This window comes from Nannospalax galili, unplaced genomic scaffold (assembly GCF_000622305.1).
Source record: "Nannospalax galili isolate Female #2095 unplaced genomic scaffold, S.galili_v1.0 scaffold461, whole genome shotgun sequence".
Classification (NCBI taxonomy): domain Eukaryota; kingdom Metazoa; phylum Chordata; class Mammalia; order Rodentia; family Spalacidae; genus Nannospalax; species Nannospalax galili.
Genome location: NW_008349975.1, coordinates 4,204,530 through 4,223,740, shown reverse-complemented (window position 1 = coordinate 4,223,740; position 19,211 = coordinate 4,204,530). Strand labels below are relative to the sequence as shown.

At 35.5% G+C, this 19,211-nt stretch overlaps 1 protein-coding gene across 1 annotated transcript in view; it reads left to right on the top strand.

The window, feature by feature from the left end:
• The first annotated feature begins 4,899 nt into the window (after positions 1 to 4,899).
• Asb5 (ankyrin repeat and SOCS box containing 5) overlaps positions 4,900 to 19,211 on the top strand; it is a 47,619-nt gene continuing 33,307 nt past the window's right edge. The window contains exon 1 of the mRNA XM_008847152.1: positions 4,900 to 5,209. Coding sequence (XP_008845374.1) covers positions 5,014 to 5,209 — 196 coding nt within the window. The 5' untranslated portion in view covers positions 4,900 to 5,013. The remainder of the gene's footprint in view (positions 5,210 to 19,211) is intronic.

The following is a 19,211-nucleotide window of genomic DNA, read 5'->3' as shown; positions in this document are numbered from 1 at the left end:
AATTGGGAGGCAGAGGCAGGCGGATCTCTATGAGTTCAAGGCCAGCCTGGTCTACATGGTGCGTTCCTGGACAGCTGGGGCTACAGGGAGACCCTGTCTCAAAAAGACCAAAAAAAAAAAAAAAAAAAAACTTTGGTCATGTTTATAATTTTGATTTTTAAATTCTGTGTCCTGAGGTTCATCCAAGTAATTTTCATTGGATAACATTTCTATAGGACTAGTGGTTTTGAAGGGTCATGCTGTCTTGGCTTTTCATATTGTTAATGTTTTTGCAATGTGCCGGAGCATGTGATTTTATTTCATTGGTTATGTGTCTGATATGAGATTCTAGCTTGCCTTTGTTGAGTGGAAGTTTTTCTGTTGTCTAAACTTATGTGATTCCAAATCAGGTATGTAGGTTTGTTTGTAGATCAGTCCTTCAGATAACTTGGTGTTGATTCATTGGAGAGACCAAGTTGATTCCAGTTCAGAATTAATGGAGATTGTGTAGAAATGTTGCTCCCAGTTGGGTCTGATAATAGAAAGGAGGGGCCAAGCAAAGGATCTGGGGAATACTCATTGAAAGAGCATGTGAGTGGGACTCTCAGCTGGACCTATGGCTGGAAGGAGAGTGCGGGGTAAACAGATGGGCAGACATACCTAGCTAGTCTGCCAAGTGCAGTTCAAGCTGGACCTGGGAATGTGAGGGCTCTGCAGGAATGGATTTGAGGGACACTTGGGTACAATTTTGGCTGTATCTGGACAAGTGTCTTGGGGTCTCACCTAACTGGTTCATACTTGGTGGGATTCTGGATGGGCTTGGTCTTGTGGAGGCATTACAGGCAGGGGCCTAGGAAACATACTTGGTTGGACTGATATTCGTTGTGTGACTAAATGTGCCTGGGCCTCCACCACAGTTTTCACTGAACCTGCAACTCACAAATTCTGCTAGACTTTCTGTTGACAAACCTCTGTCTCTGCTTTCTCAGCATTATGATTATAGACACATGCTTTCGAGCTCAGCGTTATACAAAAGACTTGGAAATTCAAACTCAGTTCCTCATGCTTGTGTGACAAACATTTTTACTGACTGAGCCATTGCCCCAACCCTTCTGTTCACACTTAGTAGCATTTTGTATATTCTAGTTATTTTTGCTCTTGTGTTTGATTCTACTCAACACAATGTATTTAATGTACTGACTTCTTACAACTTTCCTTAGCTCCCTCTCTGTTATTTTTATGGGACCAGTTATCAACTGTTAGCTTTAAATAATCCAAAGATATTCACCTTATCATGAACATTCTCTTTTTCCTTTATTTCATTTGTTGAGCTTACATAGGTTCTAATTCATTTAGTCATCATAGCATGCATATGGTCTACCTAACTAGCTTAGACACCTAATTAAATATAATCTTATATGTAGTATTTGTGTTTGTGTGTGTATGTGTGTGTTTGTGTGTGACTATTTCTTACTATTTCAATCTCTATCAACATGAATTTTATTTTCTCTGTCAAACAATAAGTGCTTAAGATAGAAAATGTCAGAGGGAACTTGGATATCTTTTTTAGAGTTGGAACTATGTTCATAGCATGCTGTTGCTCACAGTTAATTTTTGTAGGTCACTAGAGCTTTCTGGGTCCAATTTTTCTCATCTTTAAAATATGAAGAAAAGTAATTCTCCTTTGATACAGTAAGAAAGCAAATGTGTGTGTGTGTGTGTGTGTGTGTGTGTGTGTGTGTGTGTGTAGCTTATAGCTAGTAGCATAGACTAACCCTCCATACATATTTTCTTTCTGTGTTTTGAACTCTCACATTCTCCATCCTACTAACACAATGTTGGGTTCAATTTCTCTGAGTGATTCTTTGGTTTGATTGAGTGATCAAAATTAGTGATGTTAGGAAAGTTGAGCTGCTCAACAAAGGATGCCTCAGTATTGTAACAGTAAAAATGTTTATTGCAATAAACTACCTAAATTCCTAGCTACAAGGCAGTCTCACTGGGATCTGAGCCTTGACAATTTGGCTAGGCTTTCTCACTAGCAAGCCACAGAAATCCTCCTGTCTCTACTTCCCCAGCCCTGGGATCACAAGCACATGCCTCATGCCAGCTTTTTGATGTGGGTGCCGGCGATCAAAATCAAGTCCTTGTGCTTGTACGGCAAGGACTTTAGCAATCGAGCCATCTCCCTAGTTCTCTACTAATATTTTTAAAAAGAAAATACTAACGCCTGGAAAATGGATATACGAATACTTTTCATAGTGTTTTATTATTATAGTTATTTAATATGGTATTTGGAAGAGATTTTAACGTGAAAATGAATCATCAGATTTGTATTTATGAGTTCATTTACCATGAGTTAGTTTATTGAGCTTTAAAATTAATTAGCTAATAGACTAACATAAAGGACAAACTTGGCTGAGAAAATATTACAATTCTACAAAGGACTGACACTAAAGGAATTTATAAAAACAAAATCTGACGTCTGAAAATAAAATTCTAAATATTGTGTAGAATATTTTTCTCCTAGTAAAACAGTAAGAATTTAAACTTAGGGAACCAATGACGACAGCCCTAGTGAATAGAAATGTTTCTTAGACTAAAAGAATCCAGGCTGCTGAGTAGCTGATGTGGAGACAATTATTTATAATAGCTCTTACTGGTAAAGAGAAAGGAGTGAAACCTTAGAAAGGCACTTAGATGTGACTAAGGCAAGTTTATTTATGATGCTGAAGCTCGGAAGTGGAAGTCACACTGTGACTCAGAGCATTGTGATGGCCCAGCTGTCCATAGGCTCCTCTCCAGTGTGTGGCCAGGCATCACACATGCCAAGAGAAGACTCATCAGAAGGTAACCATGATGAGTTCATTTACTTGACACAGTTTCACTTCAGTGCTCAAGAGGAACACATTGTTAACTTATCTTCAGTAATTTTCACTGTGTCCCAAATGACACAAGGGTCTGATGGGATTTGTTCTACCAGTGTTGCTTCTGAAATCTAAATCAAGAGCCATTATCAAAGAGCCTGGTAATTCCTTTCTAATATATTGATCTATTTTATGTTTCAAGGATCAATACATTCACTAGGGACAGGAATGGCCTGTTTTATTTGACACATTTATTTAATGACTATGTCTCCCTTGTCAGAAATGTTTTATCTAAATCAGAATAATCAGATGTGATACACAGCATGAAAAAGAACACTTACCAGAATGAGCTATCACTGATAAACTCTTTTCTCTAACTAGAGCCACTGTTGTTTTTTCATCTGTCTTTGTTCTTGTTATTCTGAAACTTATCATTTATCAGAATAATTATGAATTATCCCAAGAGTCAGGTATCGTGGTGCATGCCTTTAATCCTAGCACTTGGGAGGCAGAGACAGGTAGATCTCTATGAGATTAAGGCCAGCTTAGTCAAGTTCCCAGCCAGATGGGGCTAGAGGGAGACTCTATCTCAAAAGCAAAAGAAAACAAAATAAAAACCCTAATAAACAAACAGAAAAGTAATCAAAAAATTAGCAGGTTCTAAACCTGGTGATACAAATAAATGATGTATAATATGACATGCTGTATTGGGGCATATTTGTTCAATTTAAGTGGGAAAATATTACCTCAGAAGAAAAATAGAAATGAGTATAAAGAAATGTATAAAAAACAAATTTGATTTGCATTACTTTTCTTCCTAATTGATTCTACTTCACTTTAAACTATAGTTTAAATGTCTGTGTGCCCAAAGATGCTTATATGTACAGTCATATTTCATTCATGAATAGATCAGATTAGGAATATCCACAGTTATAGGTCTAAAAATATTTTTTAGGCCTATCACAACTAGATTTATAATACTTTATTTTTGGATGCTTATTTGTACAGTCATACTTCATTCATGAATAGATAAGATTAGGATTATGCACAATTATAGGTCTAAAATGTAGTTTAGGCCTAGCACAACTAGATTTCTAATACTTTATTTTTGGACAGCCTTTATGCATCAGCAGAATTTACTTGGCAATTCTTTGTGTATGCCACCTCTCCCAGGAAGCCTTCCCTGAGTTCTCACCATGAGTAGGCTCTTTTGCTTTGTGCTGCCATGATATCCTGTCTGTACCTTATTGTATTGATCTGACTTTTTGCATTTTATCCTCTACAATGACGGTGTCCTGGTGGCAGGGACTATCACAATTCATCTTGGACACCCCAGCATCTAGAAAAGAATAGGTGATTTAAAATGTTCAGTGGGTGAATAACAGTATAACCTTATTAGTCACTGATAGGCCTAAGCACTGTAAGAAATTAAGTTTTTAATAACAATAATGAAATCAATAATAAAATTAGTTAATTCAGTGGGTAGTCATTAAGGTCCAGTTTATGGCTTCTTTGCTGATTTAGCTCATGGTCTACAAATAGGACAATTTTGCATCCTTGAATTGAAAGACTTAACTTTTCTTCAGTGTTAGGAATATCATATGAACCATGGGGATCCTAAACACAAATGCTTTCGATTTTCTTTTTATTTTAGCACATTTTAATTTATTTGTGTTAATGTGTGCACGTGCACTTATTGAAACACGTGTGAAGGTCAGAGAATAACTTGTGGGAGGAGGCTCTCTTGTTCCACGATGTGGGTCCCAACGATGAAGCTCAGGTCTCAGGCTTGGTGCCCACTGAGCCATCTCGCTGGCCCCTATTTGTTCTAGGTAATTAGATAATGGAAAAGAGAACCATTGGCATTATTTATTTGAATATTTGGCTCCTGAATCAGGAGCAGAAAGGTGCTGTATCATTTTATGTTGAGAATGGAAAGTCAGGAGGCTTGCGAAACCTGATTCAGTTACTTCCATGGAATATTGTCAGACCAATAGGAGCTGGCGAAGAACTTTTGTGGACAGTATAAATAATTTGAGCTGTAGACATCATTACCAGTTGATATTTTCTTTCCTCAGGACCAGCTGTTCAAGAGCATCTCAGAACAGAGCCAGACAGAGTTGAGACTTGGCTCTGACTGAGGGCCGTGGCAAATTTCTCTGCAGCGATGTCGGTGTTAGAAGAAAGCCGACCGTTTGCTCAGCAGTTATCCAATGTCTACTTTACGATACTTTCTCTTTTCTGTTTTAAGCTTTTTGTGAAAATCAGTCTTGCCATCCTTAGTCATTTCTACATCGTGAAAGGCAATCGCAAGGAAGCCGCAAGGATAGCAGCTGAATTTTATGGAGTAACCCAAGGACAAGGTATGTTTATGATACCACTCTCCTGTTTCAAGTTGTGTCAAGTATCATTTGATCCGCAATCCAAGAAAACATCACATGTTTCCTTTATGGAATTTTTTTGTAAACCAGTGGAGGAAAATTCTTGTAACAACTTACCTCATCAGCTTCATGGTTAAAAAAAAAAAGTACATTTCAGTGTAAAAGTTTGGTTTTTATGTAAATATAGCATTATTTATCTTTTCCTAGTTATAATTATTTAAAACTTTAAATATCTCATTCAACACATCATGATTTCATAAACTAATTTATAGGTAACTGATTTTAGTTCACTTGTCCTCTAACATGTGTTAACATTGTATCCTTTAAAATAAAATATTTGATTATATATAAAATATTGTAAGAGAGTGACAGATGAGGGCCTGCCTAAAGGTAGCTTGCTCAGGAGTGGTTGGAGGGAATGAGTGAAAACTTAGATTATGACAGAAAGGAGTGAGGGAGATCACGAAGAAAAAGGATGCAGAAGAGTAATGAAGAAAAAAGTCAAAGTTACTGGGGTTTTTTTGCTGTTTTGTTTTCAGACACAGGGTCTTAGTCCAGACTGGAAATTGCTTGGTAGACAAGGCTGACCTTGCTAATGGTAATTCTCCTGCCTTGCTCCCCCAAGTGCTGTGATTACACGAATGAAGAACTACCCCTGATGATATTTAGCTTAAAAAGCCATTTGAAAGAACACTTTCACAGAGTTTGGGAGAAACATCTTATTTTTAACTGGTCATCAACTTTTGAATTCACTAACAAAAGAAGTTATCAATAAAACGGTCAAATTTGATTTATGCATAAGAGTTTGTAGTTAAATAGCTAGTGTTGAAGTCTTCATAGAACTTGAGGAATGAGGCTAGTCGCCATAAAAGCTGATAAAATTGAATGGTTGGAATTTCCCATTGTTCTTCTACCTAAAACCTACAGATATGGGGAAAGGGTATTCCAGAGTGAGTTCAGTTGCAAATGGCCAAATGGTGTTTCTGAGTTAGTGAACACATCAAGGTGCCAGAAGAGTGGAATGCAGGAAAAAGTATGGGCAATGTATACCTGTCCCTTTATCTTTGCCTATGGAAGTATTCCATTTTATGTACCTGAATTGTATAATTTATTTATATTAAAATTCAGTAGTAAGCAAAAAAAATTAGTTATGTCAGGCCTGGTGGTGCAAATCTGGAATCCCAGCAACACTGGTAACTGAGGCAGGAGGACTGTAAATTTAAGGCCTGCTTGGTCTACAGTTTAAGGGCAGCCTAGGTAACTTAGTAAGACCCTGTCTGCAAATAAAAAGAGAAAGGAGGACTGGGGATGTAGCTCTGATGTGGGGCAATCACCTTGTATGCCTAAGGCCCTAAATTTGATCCCCAGTACTAAAAAAAGTTTATTAAAATAAAATGAAATAATTGTTATTAAAAGTGGAGAATTTCAGAATTGCATTTCATACAATTTTGTGCTTTGATTCTAAAATAAAAGAGAAATGATAGAAATGTTTAGGAAAATGTTCAAGAAAGCAAATGCTTTCCTAAAGAGGTTGATATTTTTGTCCAGTTTGTGAAAATTTGTTTAATGAAAAATGAAATCATGAATGAATACATTTGATATATGTTCAGACAAGTGCAATCATGGTTTTAGAAGAAACTGAAACATGAGATAAAATGGAAAATAATAATAATACTCATAGATTTAAAGGTCATAAAACCATTTACATTCTATTGAATTGTTATTCTAGATAATAAAGCTGTTCACATGGTGGGCAGAAATGTGGCATTTAGCTTCTTATAGTCTTCCATATCTCATATGGAATTAACTAAGGTGTTCATAAACATTATATAGCCAAATTTAATATTCAGGCAATTTAAATATTCATAATTAAAACATCACACAATGAGAAAAGTAGCTTTTTTACAAAGACTATTTTAAGCTTATTAGTTATAATCCATTTTCCTACATTTTTCAATTTAAGGCATTAATTCATTTTAAACTCTAGGCTATTGTTGGTACATGGGGAAGCCAAACAAAGGTAGAGAATGTTCAGTGGTTTGTGACAGAGAAACCTCCCTCCCCCAAGGAGAGTTGTTCATGTACCAAGTGAAGAATTAATGCACTAACTTAAAGTGAGGAAAATCTAAGTGTTACATGACATTCTCATAGGGAAAATTAAATTTATAGGAAACAGGCAACTGTTTACCTCCAGCACTGATTCAGACCTAGTATGACTGTATTTAGAGATATCATCTTTGCTATGTAACAACCAAAAATGAAAAATGCACTTGGTAAATGCCATACTTGTGTACCCAAATGCAGAGCAAATTAGATTTTAAAATAAAAGTCACACTTCTAGACATGACTAAACAAACTATAAGATTAAATGTGGCAAATTTTTTCACAGGAACTCTGTAGTTCATTACTTAAGAGTCAGATCTTATGACTGTATTATGAGAATGATTTTACATAAAACAAGAAATATTGACTAAAAAGAAGAAATATGATTCCTTACTCCCAAGGGTGGTAGAGGAGACTAGAAGCCCCTTTCCATACATATTGACAGGCAAGAGAGGCAGTCATCCTCTTTTAGACTGGTCATGGTGTGCTAGTGCAGGCAACTTCCAAGAATATATGAGATAGATCTCATGTTTCTTGTCTTCTGATTCTATTTCAAATATATTAAAATTCTGGAATTTTATCCTAGTTAGAATAGAGAAAAGGAATACTCACAATTACAAACCAGATTTCTTGGAAATAAATGTCTAACATTCTCTCTATATTTTAACATTAGGAGAATAAATCACTGTACAAAAACTCTTACTCTCCTACTTTTAAGGGAGAATTCTTCTTTCCCCAGGAAATTATTACTTCTCTAGTTTCCTTTGTGAAATTATAATTAAACCATTTCTTATTTGTTCGTATCTAATAGTGTCTAATCAGGTTTCACTCTCTTTGCTAAACAAGCAATTTCCTCTTCCTGATTGATGCTGGCTGTCATTCCATTGTGACTTAAGCTCTTTTCCCTACTTTCAAGGCTTAGCCAAATTGCTTCCTAATATTCTTGGGGTGTAGTTGCCAAATTCCATGAAGTAAGAGCTGTTGTTTGCATTTTCTTTTTTTTCATAATAGCAGGAGACCTTGTTGGCAACATTCTCAATGTCTTTCCATGAGCAATAACCCTTCTAGTAGGAAATAAACTGTTTACCGAGTGACTATTTTGAAGTAGCTCATTGTATTAGACAAATGTAAGGTATTTTGTTGTTTGTTAAACCCTGTGAAATTCAGCTTGGAATCAAGGTGTGATTACACACTAGAAGCCTGAAAAGTTAATCGGTCATAAAATAGCTTCAAATATTTTCTTCTTTATACCTGTACAAGTCCACTGAAATTTATAATCCTAACTTTTCATCTCTGAAGACTTCTTAATCATACCATCTCACTGAAGGGACTTATTCTTTGTTCTTCTTTTATTTACTTCCTATATCACTGTTGTTAAATACTCTGATTAGAACATCTATCAGAAGATAGGTTTATTTTTAAATTTGCACTATACTTTGAGATTATCTGTGAGACTAAGACGAATTGAAAATTATTTCCAGCTATTATATTAAATAGTGAAAAAAACCACAAAAAGGATGTGGAGGAGTACATTCATTTGGGTAAATCATTCCAAAGACAGGGAAGGGGAGATGAATTACCAATAAATATCTCAAGGACACAGCAAGAGGCAGCTTCCCTCCTCCCTTAAGGGCAACATTTTTCAAATTCAATCTTAGACTTTGAAGAAGTTCAGAAGTTTTACATTCTAGTAAACGATGGCAGTTCTAAGCATTGGTTTCTTAAGTCACTTGATATGAAGATAAGATAGAAAGTGGGCAAATGTGTTGTTCTTGCCCATAAGTAGTTTTTAGCACAGGAGATCTACACAGAAGAGATACACTATATACTAGTACACTTTTTGTTATACTGATGGAAAATGAATCTAAGGAATTAAGGCATCATTTTCATACTTAGACTTTCAGAGATTTTTCACAGAAGAGGCAGATGTTGACTTGATCTCAAGAGTGAGAAGAGGCATGAATTTAGAGGTGCACATGAGAGAGTGAGTTGGCTGAAGGGTTTGTACAGTAGAAAAATAATAAACTAAACTCAGATATGAAATAATTTGGGTATCAGTTTGAGCAATTTGGATTTGTCTTTGAAGCTAACAGGAGTCATGAGAGTTTTGGTATGAATAAATTTGGAAAAATAAAAAAGAATGTGAATGAAACCACAATTTAAGATAGATTTTTATATAAACAATTCTTAGAATGACACAATGGGAAGACTGTTGCAATCTTTCCACATAAAGTCCTACTTAAATTTCTCTTTCTCTCTGTGTGTCTGTCTGTGTGTCTGTCTGTCTGTGTGTTTGTGTGTGTGTGTGTGTGTGTGTGTGTGTGTGTTACAAAAGTAGAAAGGGGACTGAGAGGAGAAAGAAGCCCACAGGCAATGTGCAAGAAAAAGGAAGAGACAGTGCAGAATACATGTGTCATGAAGACAGAGAGCCTATTTGTAGACAGGAAAGGATCATAAATAGAGGGAAATGGAAAGTGAAAAGGTGAATAAAAATAATAAATATATATGAAAATTTCACAACAAAATATTTCTTTTACTACTCAGTTTAACATGAGTAAGAAAAGATGAAGGTACTATAAAATATGTAGATATATGTAGCAATAATAAAGAAGAGTACAAGAAATTGCAAGGGACTGGAGGGATAAGGGAGGAGTTGGTAAGAGACTAGAAGAGATGGAAATAATGCAAAGACAATGCTCATGTATGAAATTCTCAAAAATAAAAATAAAAGAAATAATAACAAAAATCAAATAAATAATAGAAGAATGAGGCATCTTTAATGCCTTTAACTAACATTTGCATAGATGGCAGTTATTATTTTAGAGTAACTATGTATCTTCAGAATTAGGCATTAATATGTCAATCAGAACAGAGATTGACCAACCACACAAGTCAATGTGATCATGCAGGTAGGTTCTTAGCCATGAGTGAGTCTATAGGGCCACCTATCTTCACCATCAAAGTAAAATGCCAAGGGAAGTCAGGGCATAGTGAAGCTATTTTGTTGCATTTATGTAATGTATGTCTTTTCTCTGTTATTTTTTTCTTATCACCAGTTAGATTTCTGATTATGATTTGGCTACCCACTATAATACAGTTTACTGGCGATCCTCCTGAGTGTTTTAGTACATATGGGATTTTTAACACCTACTATAAAATAGTATATTTATATCTTGATATCAATGTTCATTATTTTGTTCATTACTTTGGGGGGATTGTACATCCATCTTTGAAGCATTAGTTTGCTTCAAATTAGATTATGTTTCTGAGCCTTCAAGGGCATGGACAAAACTTTGGCTTGTGGAAAATACCTTAAAGTAAGGTATTTCTGTCAGCTGACTTTAGGAATAATCTGGGGACACTGAAGTGCATCTGGCTTTCATGGCTCAGTCTTCATGTGGAATACAAAATTCATGTAGATTTATGTCTATGCTTCTACTTCATAAGTCTTAGAAATGGCATTTGGTATCATGGTTGCCATTAAGCATACAGTTATTTTTTGTCATACTGTGGCTGGCACCTGAAAGTAATCCTACTTTAACACCTGAAAGTAATCCTGTAATGTTATGTGCCACCTCAAGTGAAATGTCAAGAGCAGTTTTTGTTTGAAAGAATAGTGTAACCAGGTATAAGAGGAGCCTGTAATTTGATCTAACAATATATGTTTTGTTTATATCTCTTGTGGTGCTGGGATGGAGCACAGAACATCATATATGTTACATGATATACAAATGCACTGCCACTAGACCACACCCCTAGACCACATTATGTCTTTTTATTCTCTATCAATAAAAAACATCCTAGGTTTCTATCAACTTTAGGAACTAAATTTTACAGTGTATGGCAGCAACATCAGAACAGTTATACATTCTACTAATTTGTTTCATGTGGTTTTCTTTGACTTTTATTGAGATTCATTATGACATGAACATGTCTCAAAATTTCAGCAATGGAAACTTTCAGGATGCATATCTGTACCATGACTTCTTTCTTTAATAGCACTTAAAATGAATAAAAACATCCTGAACAGATTTGGGGCATATTTTCTGAACTTGTTGAGATAGTTCTACATAGGAATAACTGAACTCAATAGAACTGGTCTTAAATGACAAAAGACATCATATTATACTGACAAGATATTTTAATTTAGTCCAATCTCTTATTTTTTTAGCGTGCTAGAACATCCTTTCTAGAAGAGACTATTGTAATCTCTTGTATTAAAATGAAATTTGAGAACAAAGTTCCAAGTTTAGAAATGACAGTCAGATTTTAATGTATTAATACCTTTTTTCTTCTTTCCTTGGAGAAATGCAATATTTTTTGAGCTAATGAACCCGACTTAGCTTGCAGTAGCTTTAAGAGGGATTAGTTTTCCAAGGAATGCACTTCTTATACATTTTGTTTCCTTCTTTTCTTTAGTAATTCATTCTCTCTCTCTGTCTCTCTCTCTCTGTCTCTCTCTCTCTGTCTCTCTCACAAAACACTGTGTATATCCAAAACCAATTCACTGTGCAAGGTGTTAACATAAAAATATATCAAAACCCATAATCTCTTCCTTAAAGTGTGAGAAAGAGATAAATAGACAATTAAAGACACTGTAAATGGTATTTCATAAAGTAAACAAAATGCCATGAGAGTTCGGGGGAGAGTATATAGCTAAGAGCAGTCCTGCCTGACATGTGTCAGTTAAGATTGTGCTCATGGTATTTATATTCTCTCTCCCAGTTCTGTATGTGTTTGTGTTCATAGTGCTCAAACATTATCTAGTCCCTACCATTACTCCATACTAACTTGTTCATTTATCAGTCTGTCACCTTTAAGCCATAATCTCTTACTGAAAGCGTTAGCTAAATATCATTTTAACTTAAAACATTTTATTTGTAGGAAAGGCACATAATGGTATTCTCACTTCTATGAAACTTTTTGAAAAATGGCACGATCAATTCATAATCATAAATTGTTCAAATAACAAAGACTATAAAAGAATGAAAAATAATTTTAACCTGTTTTGTGTTAATTTTTCTTTGAGAAGGTATTAAAATACTAAAATTAGATACTTGTATTATTTATTGATATAACTGAAATAATTCTAAATTAACTCAGCTCAATAAATATTTTGATACTCTAATCCTGGCACATCCTTATACGCTATATGTTTACCTCCTAGAACATTTATGAGATATACTATATCTATATCTATATATATAATCTGCATATATTTTTCCATTCACACTCTGTTAAATGTTATATATTTACCATATTATAATATATAACTTGAATAAAAGGAGATATAATTGAGAAGACCCAAGCCTTTCATAGGTAAAAAAAATAAAGCAAACACATAGAAATTCATAAAGTGCTAAACTAAAAATGACCAAGTTTTGTGATAGCTGCTGTTTTACAATTTAGCAAGGGAAAAGTTAGAGGTCAGCCCATAGGAATTGCATAATTTAAGGCAAAGCATACACGTTTTGAAGAAATGGAGATAAAATCAAGTTGAATATAAAGAAAAAGATGAAAAGTTTAAAATGTGAAATTAAAAAAGCCTAGTTTAATTTTTATCAAACACTGAAGTGTGGCTATTAGAAATACAGATAAATGGCTGAGTAGCTGATGTAAACGGGGAAAGAAATGAATGCCATATTTTTTCAAACCATGTATCCAAAATCACAGTTTTATTCAAACTTTCTAATGTCTTTACTGAATTAAGCACATGAAAGAATCATTAGCAAATGATGGAAATACCAGAAAAGATGGATTGCCTCCTTGATGTGGGCTAAGCAGTGGACATCCTCACTGTCTCCATGGGATTCAATGGCTCTCTGCAACAACCTTCGCAAACCGAGCACATTTTCTAACCTGGAGAGAGATATTTCTCAGTGACAGTCAAATGGCTCTATCTCCTAATCCACGCTCAGGAGAAAAGGACTTATGAACTGTGAGGAACTTTTGTCATTTGTTTTTTGTCAGCTGCAGGAGGAAGAATCATTCTTTCCAGTCATCCCTTAGCAATGCTACAAAGTAAACAGTGGGCTTGCTAGACTGGAAGTGTTCAAATTATAACAAGCCAGACAGAAAGAAGCTATTCTTAAAGCACTAAATTGTTATTACCGAAAGATATTTCAGTGGATCTTTAAAAAAGGTCAGTTAAAATATAGATTAAGAGGCCCAGTGTGGTTGTGCACGCCTGTAGTCTTAGCACTTGGGAGGCAGAGGCAGGCAGATCTCTGTGAGTTCAAGACCAACCTGGTCTACATAGCTAGTTCCAGATCAGCTGGGGCTACAGAATATATGGCAAATTGAATGTTATGTAAATTTTTGATCATGTGAAGCCTATTTGTTTCTGTGGGAAAGGAGTTTGACAACTAATTCTTCTGGTTTAAGAGTATTTGAGAAGAAGCTGAGAGAGGAGGCTAGAATGGTAGAGGGGCTAAGATTCTCCTGGGGCCCATCCTCTAACTAGATACTTTCATGAATCTTCCTAAACTAGACATTAGGTAACATTTTATTCAAGTTAAAGGAGAAAATTATACTTAAAGCTAAATCATCCCAGTTTATTTAAGATGATTTAAGTTATGTGCATCATCAAATAACTTATCCACTCTATAATATGACCCACCAAACATCCTTGTAGCATTCTTTCCTAGGGATTAGAAGAATAGTTAACATCTCGGGCCCTTCAGGAATGTGCATAACTGTGAAGTGGCTTAAAGGCAGCTTTTCTCCAACAGGGCAGCTGAAATTTCCATGGCACCATTACCTCCCGAGTAAAATAGAAACCTTCAGAAATCCACATACTCTTTCCAGAAGGCTTATAGTCTTAAACTTCAGGCAGAGTACAAACTGAAATGTAACACCGAAAAGCCGCTCAAGTGTTCTTAAATAGAAGCACTGGCTAACCTCAGTTGTCAAGTGTGCGGCTTGATCCAAAGGAAAAGTGACTGTGGTTAAAGTTCATCCATTGAAAACCAACTGTTGACCATTATAATGTTTCAGAGTCTCTTATTAATGCAAGTCAGGTGAGGCTGTCCAAGTGTGAGAGGTAAAAATCCTTCTAAAAACATTTCAGCACAAAACAATTGGAATTCAATAATGAGTGAGGAAACAATAATAACTCTGTGACTCATCTTCCCTATAACAACGCAATACATCTTTAACCACTGGTGAGAATTGTGACCCCCTGTGTTCTCTGAATTATACCTCATTTACTAGGAAAATGATGCTTTCTATCATCCATCAAGTGAAAGCAAAGAGGAATTTCTAGAATGAAATGGTGTGCCAAATATATTATTGAATTTGGAAATTGTATATCTTATTACCCTCTTGAATTTGATCCACAGTGGTGAATGGGGAAGAAGAAAAAGTGCTAGCTACTTTTGAGGGCAAAAAGAATGACTAGTGTCTTCATAATGACTGTTTAATAACTAAAAGTCAAGGAGTTGAATACAAATGTGATTTTCTCCCTCATTTCTCAGCTCTATTTTTTCCATCCCATATGGTTATAATGAATGGTTCACTGATTAAAAATCTTTGGAGTAGCAAAGATTTTCCAGCATTAAAAAATGAACAAACAAACAAAAAATAGCAACGAAACAAGACCAGTTTGTTTTGAAGAAAACAACGCCTGTTAAGTCCTACAATGACAGTCTCATATTTAATACAGAGTCCAAGAATATGAAAGAAAGGGGTGTCTGTTTAAATGAGCTCATTGGGATCTCCTGAACTGCTGTTGTTATTTTTTTTAATTTCATTTGTAGGGGCTGGAGAGAGGACCCAGTGGTTAAGAGCACTGGTTGCTCTTTCAGAGGACCCGGGTTTCGTTCCCAGTACCTTCCTCTGGCCTCCATGGACATTGCATGACATGGGTGCATTCACATATATGAAGACAAAAACATGCATGTAAAAAATTTTGGGGCTGCAGAGATAGCTCAGCAGTTAAGAGCACTGGCTCCTCTTGCAGAGTACCTGTCCTAGTTTGTTTCTTCATTGCTGTGACAAAATATTCTGACCAATACCAACTTGGGGAGGAAAGGGCTTATTTTATCTTACATATCCTGGGTCACAATTCATCAGGGAGCCCAAGGCAGGAACTCAAGGCAGGAACCTGAAGCAGGAGTTGGAGCACAGGCCATGGAGGAACACTGCTTACTGGCTTGCTTCCCTGGCCCCTGCTCAGCCTGCTTTCTTATGCAACATAGGCCCATCTGCCCAGGGATAGCACCACCCACGGTGGTCTGGGCCCTCCCACATCACTCAGTAATCCAGAAGGTGCCCCATGGACATGGCCACAGGCCAGCACAATGAAGGAAATTCCCCAATTGAGGCTTCCTCAACCCAGGTGTGTCAAGTTGACACTAAAGCTATCTAGCACAGTGCCCGAGTTCAATAAATGTTGGCTAAAAATCATCTGTAACTCCAGTTCCAGAAGATCTAATGCATTCTTCTGATCTCCACGGGCATTGCCCAACACAGGTGCACTTGCATATATTCAAGCAATATACTCATAGACATAAAATGAAAATAACAAAATATTTAAATTTTTTTTCATTTGTGAAGGTTCATTAGATTCAACAATGAAAGTTTTTATACAATCATTTAAACCTTGATTTTCTTTTAAATTTTTAAAGGATATAATTTTTTTTTTTATGTGTGTAAGTGTATTGTCTGCATGTATATGAGTGCTTCCCTCTTGCGCAATGCCCCGAGGTCAGAAAAGGGCATCAGATTCCTCTGTAACTGGAGTTGAGAAGTGTTGGCCACATGGGTGCTGGGAATCAAACCCAGGTCTTCTGCAAGAGTAGTCAGTGCTCTTAACTGCTGAACCATCTCTCCAGCCCTAAACCTTAATTTTCAAAAGTATATCAAATATTTATATTATAGAACTGATACTAAAAAATTATAATGAATGTTTTTATTGTTTTATTACTTTTGAAAGACAAAGTATTTAGGTGAAAGGAACAAAATGTAGCTAGCACTTAACATAATGTTCTTGAGACAAACATTATTTTTGCCAAGTGATTGAATAGATACTGATTTAAAACAGGATAAGTAAGGTATATATTTCAAAACTGTTGTTATTCTAGAAAATGAAATTAGATCTTATTAGACAGAATATCACTTGATCTTTGAAATATTTATAGAATACAGAGGAAAAGTAATGCCTTAGATATTGAAGAAAGTCACCAAATATTCATAGAATGAATAAAAGACCCTATTAGAGAAAATGGAGATTAAGAACACATTTAATATAGCCAAGAAACTTACACATTGTTGTATCATGATTCTATCCTGCTTTAGTTGTGCAATCAGAAGAAAGTAGTTTAATATCTGTAGGCCTCAGTTTCTTCATCAGTAAAATTAAGATAATGATGTTTACTTTAATGAATTAATGAAATATTACTTGAGATAGAATAATGTACCTAATATTACCCAAACCACTTCCTACTGTATGTAGTTTATAGCTTATAATCAATACTGCATAAATATTAGCTACATTAATCTTTCAAAAATTTAAAAACAGTGTGTAATTGGCTATAATTTAATTAACAGCCCTGATAGATTGTCCAATCCTAAGTGGTCAACCCTTAACATATGCATATATGTGCAACACTAATTGGACTCAATAGGTTGTATGTGTGTGATAACAATAATTATAATAAAAGAGGTCATGAATCCAAAAGGGAGGGGGTCACGGGAGTTGGAGGGAAGAGAGGGAATATAAATACAGTGCACTCATGTATGAAATTCTCAAAAAGTAAAGTTTTTCTTAAAAAAGAGAAGACAGTGAAATTGCAATAATCAATTATATTTGCCAAGAAGCTGATACAAGCACGTAATAATGCCAGGTTGTATCTACTAGCCTGGAGCATAGTCTAGCATTGTGCTAACTCATTAGGTAAGTATTTTCAGGACTCAAGTGCCTGATTTTATTAATATTTCAATTTAATACCAATTGATGGGAGCTCTGGAATGTTTAGTAAGTTGTATGTTTGCTAAGGAATTGTAAGCAGAAAAATTTCAGTCCAAATCCTATTGGCTGGTGAGCTTTTGCTACTAACCAGCAGCCTCTTCCACTCACTTTGACACTGAGAAACAAAGCAGAGAGTGAATGGGGAAGTCGAAGTTTATGATTATCTGTGCCACCCTGTGTGTCCTATTGGCTTGATGCATACAACAAGAAGAGCATCAGAGAAGTTTAACTATTCAAAAAGCTGCCAAATACAAAGCTTGCCACAAATCTAACCAGCATAAGCAGTTCATTTCGTGCCTTTAACACTCAAGATATCCTGTTATTTCAGATACCATGATATACTTCATGAAAGAAGGTAAGACATTGTGCCATCATGGAGGATTAGAGCAAAACAATGCAAACAGTTGGCTTGTTGACCAGGACAAAGCAGAGTGTTGTTTAAGAAATCTAGCTGAGTTGAGAATTGTTAAATTTTCTTGATTAAATTTCTTCTATGATCTTACTATGTCAAAGAAACTTTCCTTCACAGAAATTCGTTAAACAGAATTTTTTTTAGGGGTGGGTAATCTGGTGAAATAGCTGACCCTAGGCACACCACAGGAAATCTAGGCCATTACTGATGCTGATAAACCTGTAGCTGCATGTTACAGTGGCATGCAAGGGCAAATTTCTGGGTGTTATTTTATAGTCAGCATCACAGTGTTGAAGCTGCTTAATCACTAACATTCCAACACACCGGATATTAACTCTTCTGCCAAACCACTCTCCTTAAAATCTCTTCAGGTTTTATGTTCTTTTCTCTTAATCCCTGGCAGCTCAAAAGGGAAGACAAAAAGCAATGACATTGACAGTAAAGAGCTGATTCCACTGGTTAAAGGATTTGCCTTTTTCTCTGCTTCATCTTGACAGCTAGTCTATACAAGTAGTGACCAAAGCACACAGTTTCACTAGACATATCTTACACAAGTATTTGACTTATTCAGTTAAGTGCTTGCTGTGTATGTGTATATGTATGAAAACCTGAGTTAGATCCCCATTTAAAAAAAAAAAAATAAGCCAGGCTTAATCCCAGTACTGGAAAAGCAGAGACAGGAGTATCACTGGGGCCTATAGTCCAACTAGTCTAGTTGTCAGTGAGGTCCAGGTTCAGTGAGAGACTCTGACTCAAAAAATGAGGTGGAGAGTGACTGAGGAAGATGCCCAAAATCCACCTCTGGTTATCTGCATACATGCCTGTGCATGCACCCTGCCCCCGAAAAAGTCTATTTTCTTTTGAGAAAGGTGAGAAGTAAACTGTTTCAATAAACAGATTATATGTGGAAATCAGGAAACCATCTCATTTAGTTACTGAAAAACTTCAAATTGATCCAATATGAAATTTGAGGGCCCTGTGCACATATTTTGCAAAGCATCTTTCCTAGACCTTCTGCTTCTAGGAATATTTGCCCCCCCATCACACCATTGCACAGTCTACCTAAAGGTACCACAGTCTCTATTCAGAAAATAAGTTTTAAAATATTTTTGACATCTTTCTTGAGCATTAGACTATTAATATATAAATCTTAACAACTCAAAAAAAGCAATGATCAAAGCAATTGGGAAATTAAGACTGTTAGTTTCAAGTCTAAGAAGTCAGCTAAATCTTAGCTGCTTTAAAAGCTATGTTTAAAACTTTGTAAAATGCAAATGAATATATTTATATGTGCATGTATGCATAATAGACATATTGGCATAGATATGCACAATTGCAATATGATCCTGGTATGTGTGTGTACACATATATCAGATCTGTTTCTATATGCATGTATATTATATATGTCAGAATAGATGTGCTTTGTAAGATTTAGATATGATAGCTTTTATATTAATTTACTGAAACTTGTCATTCTGTGTAGGATTCTAATTAAAGGA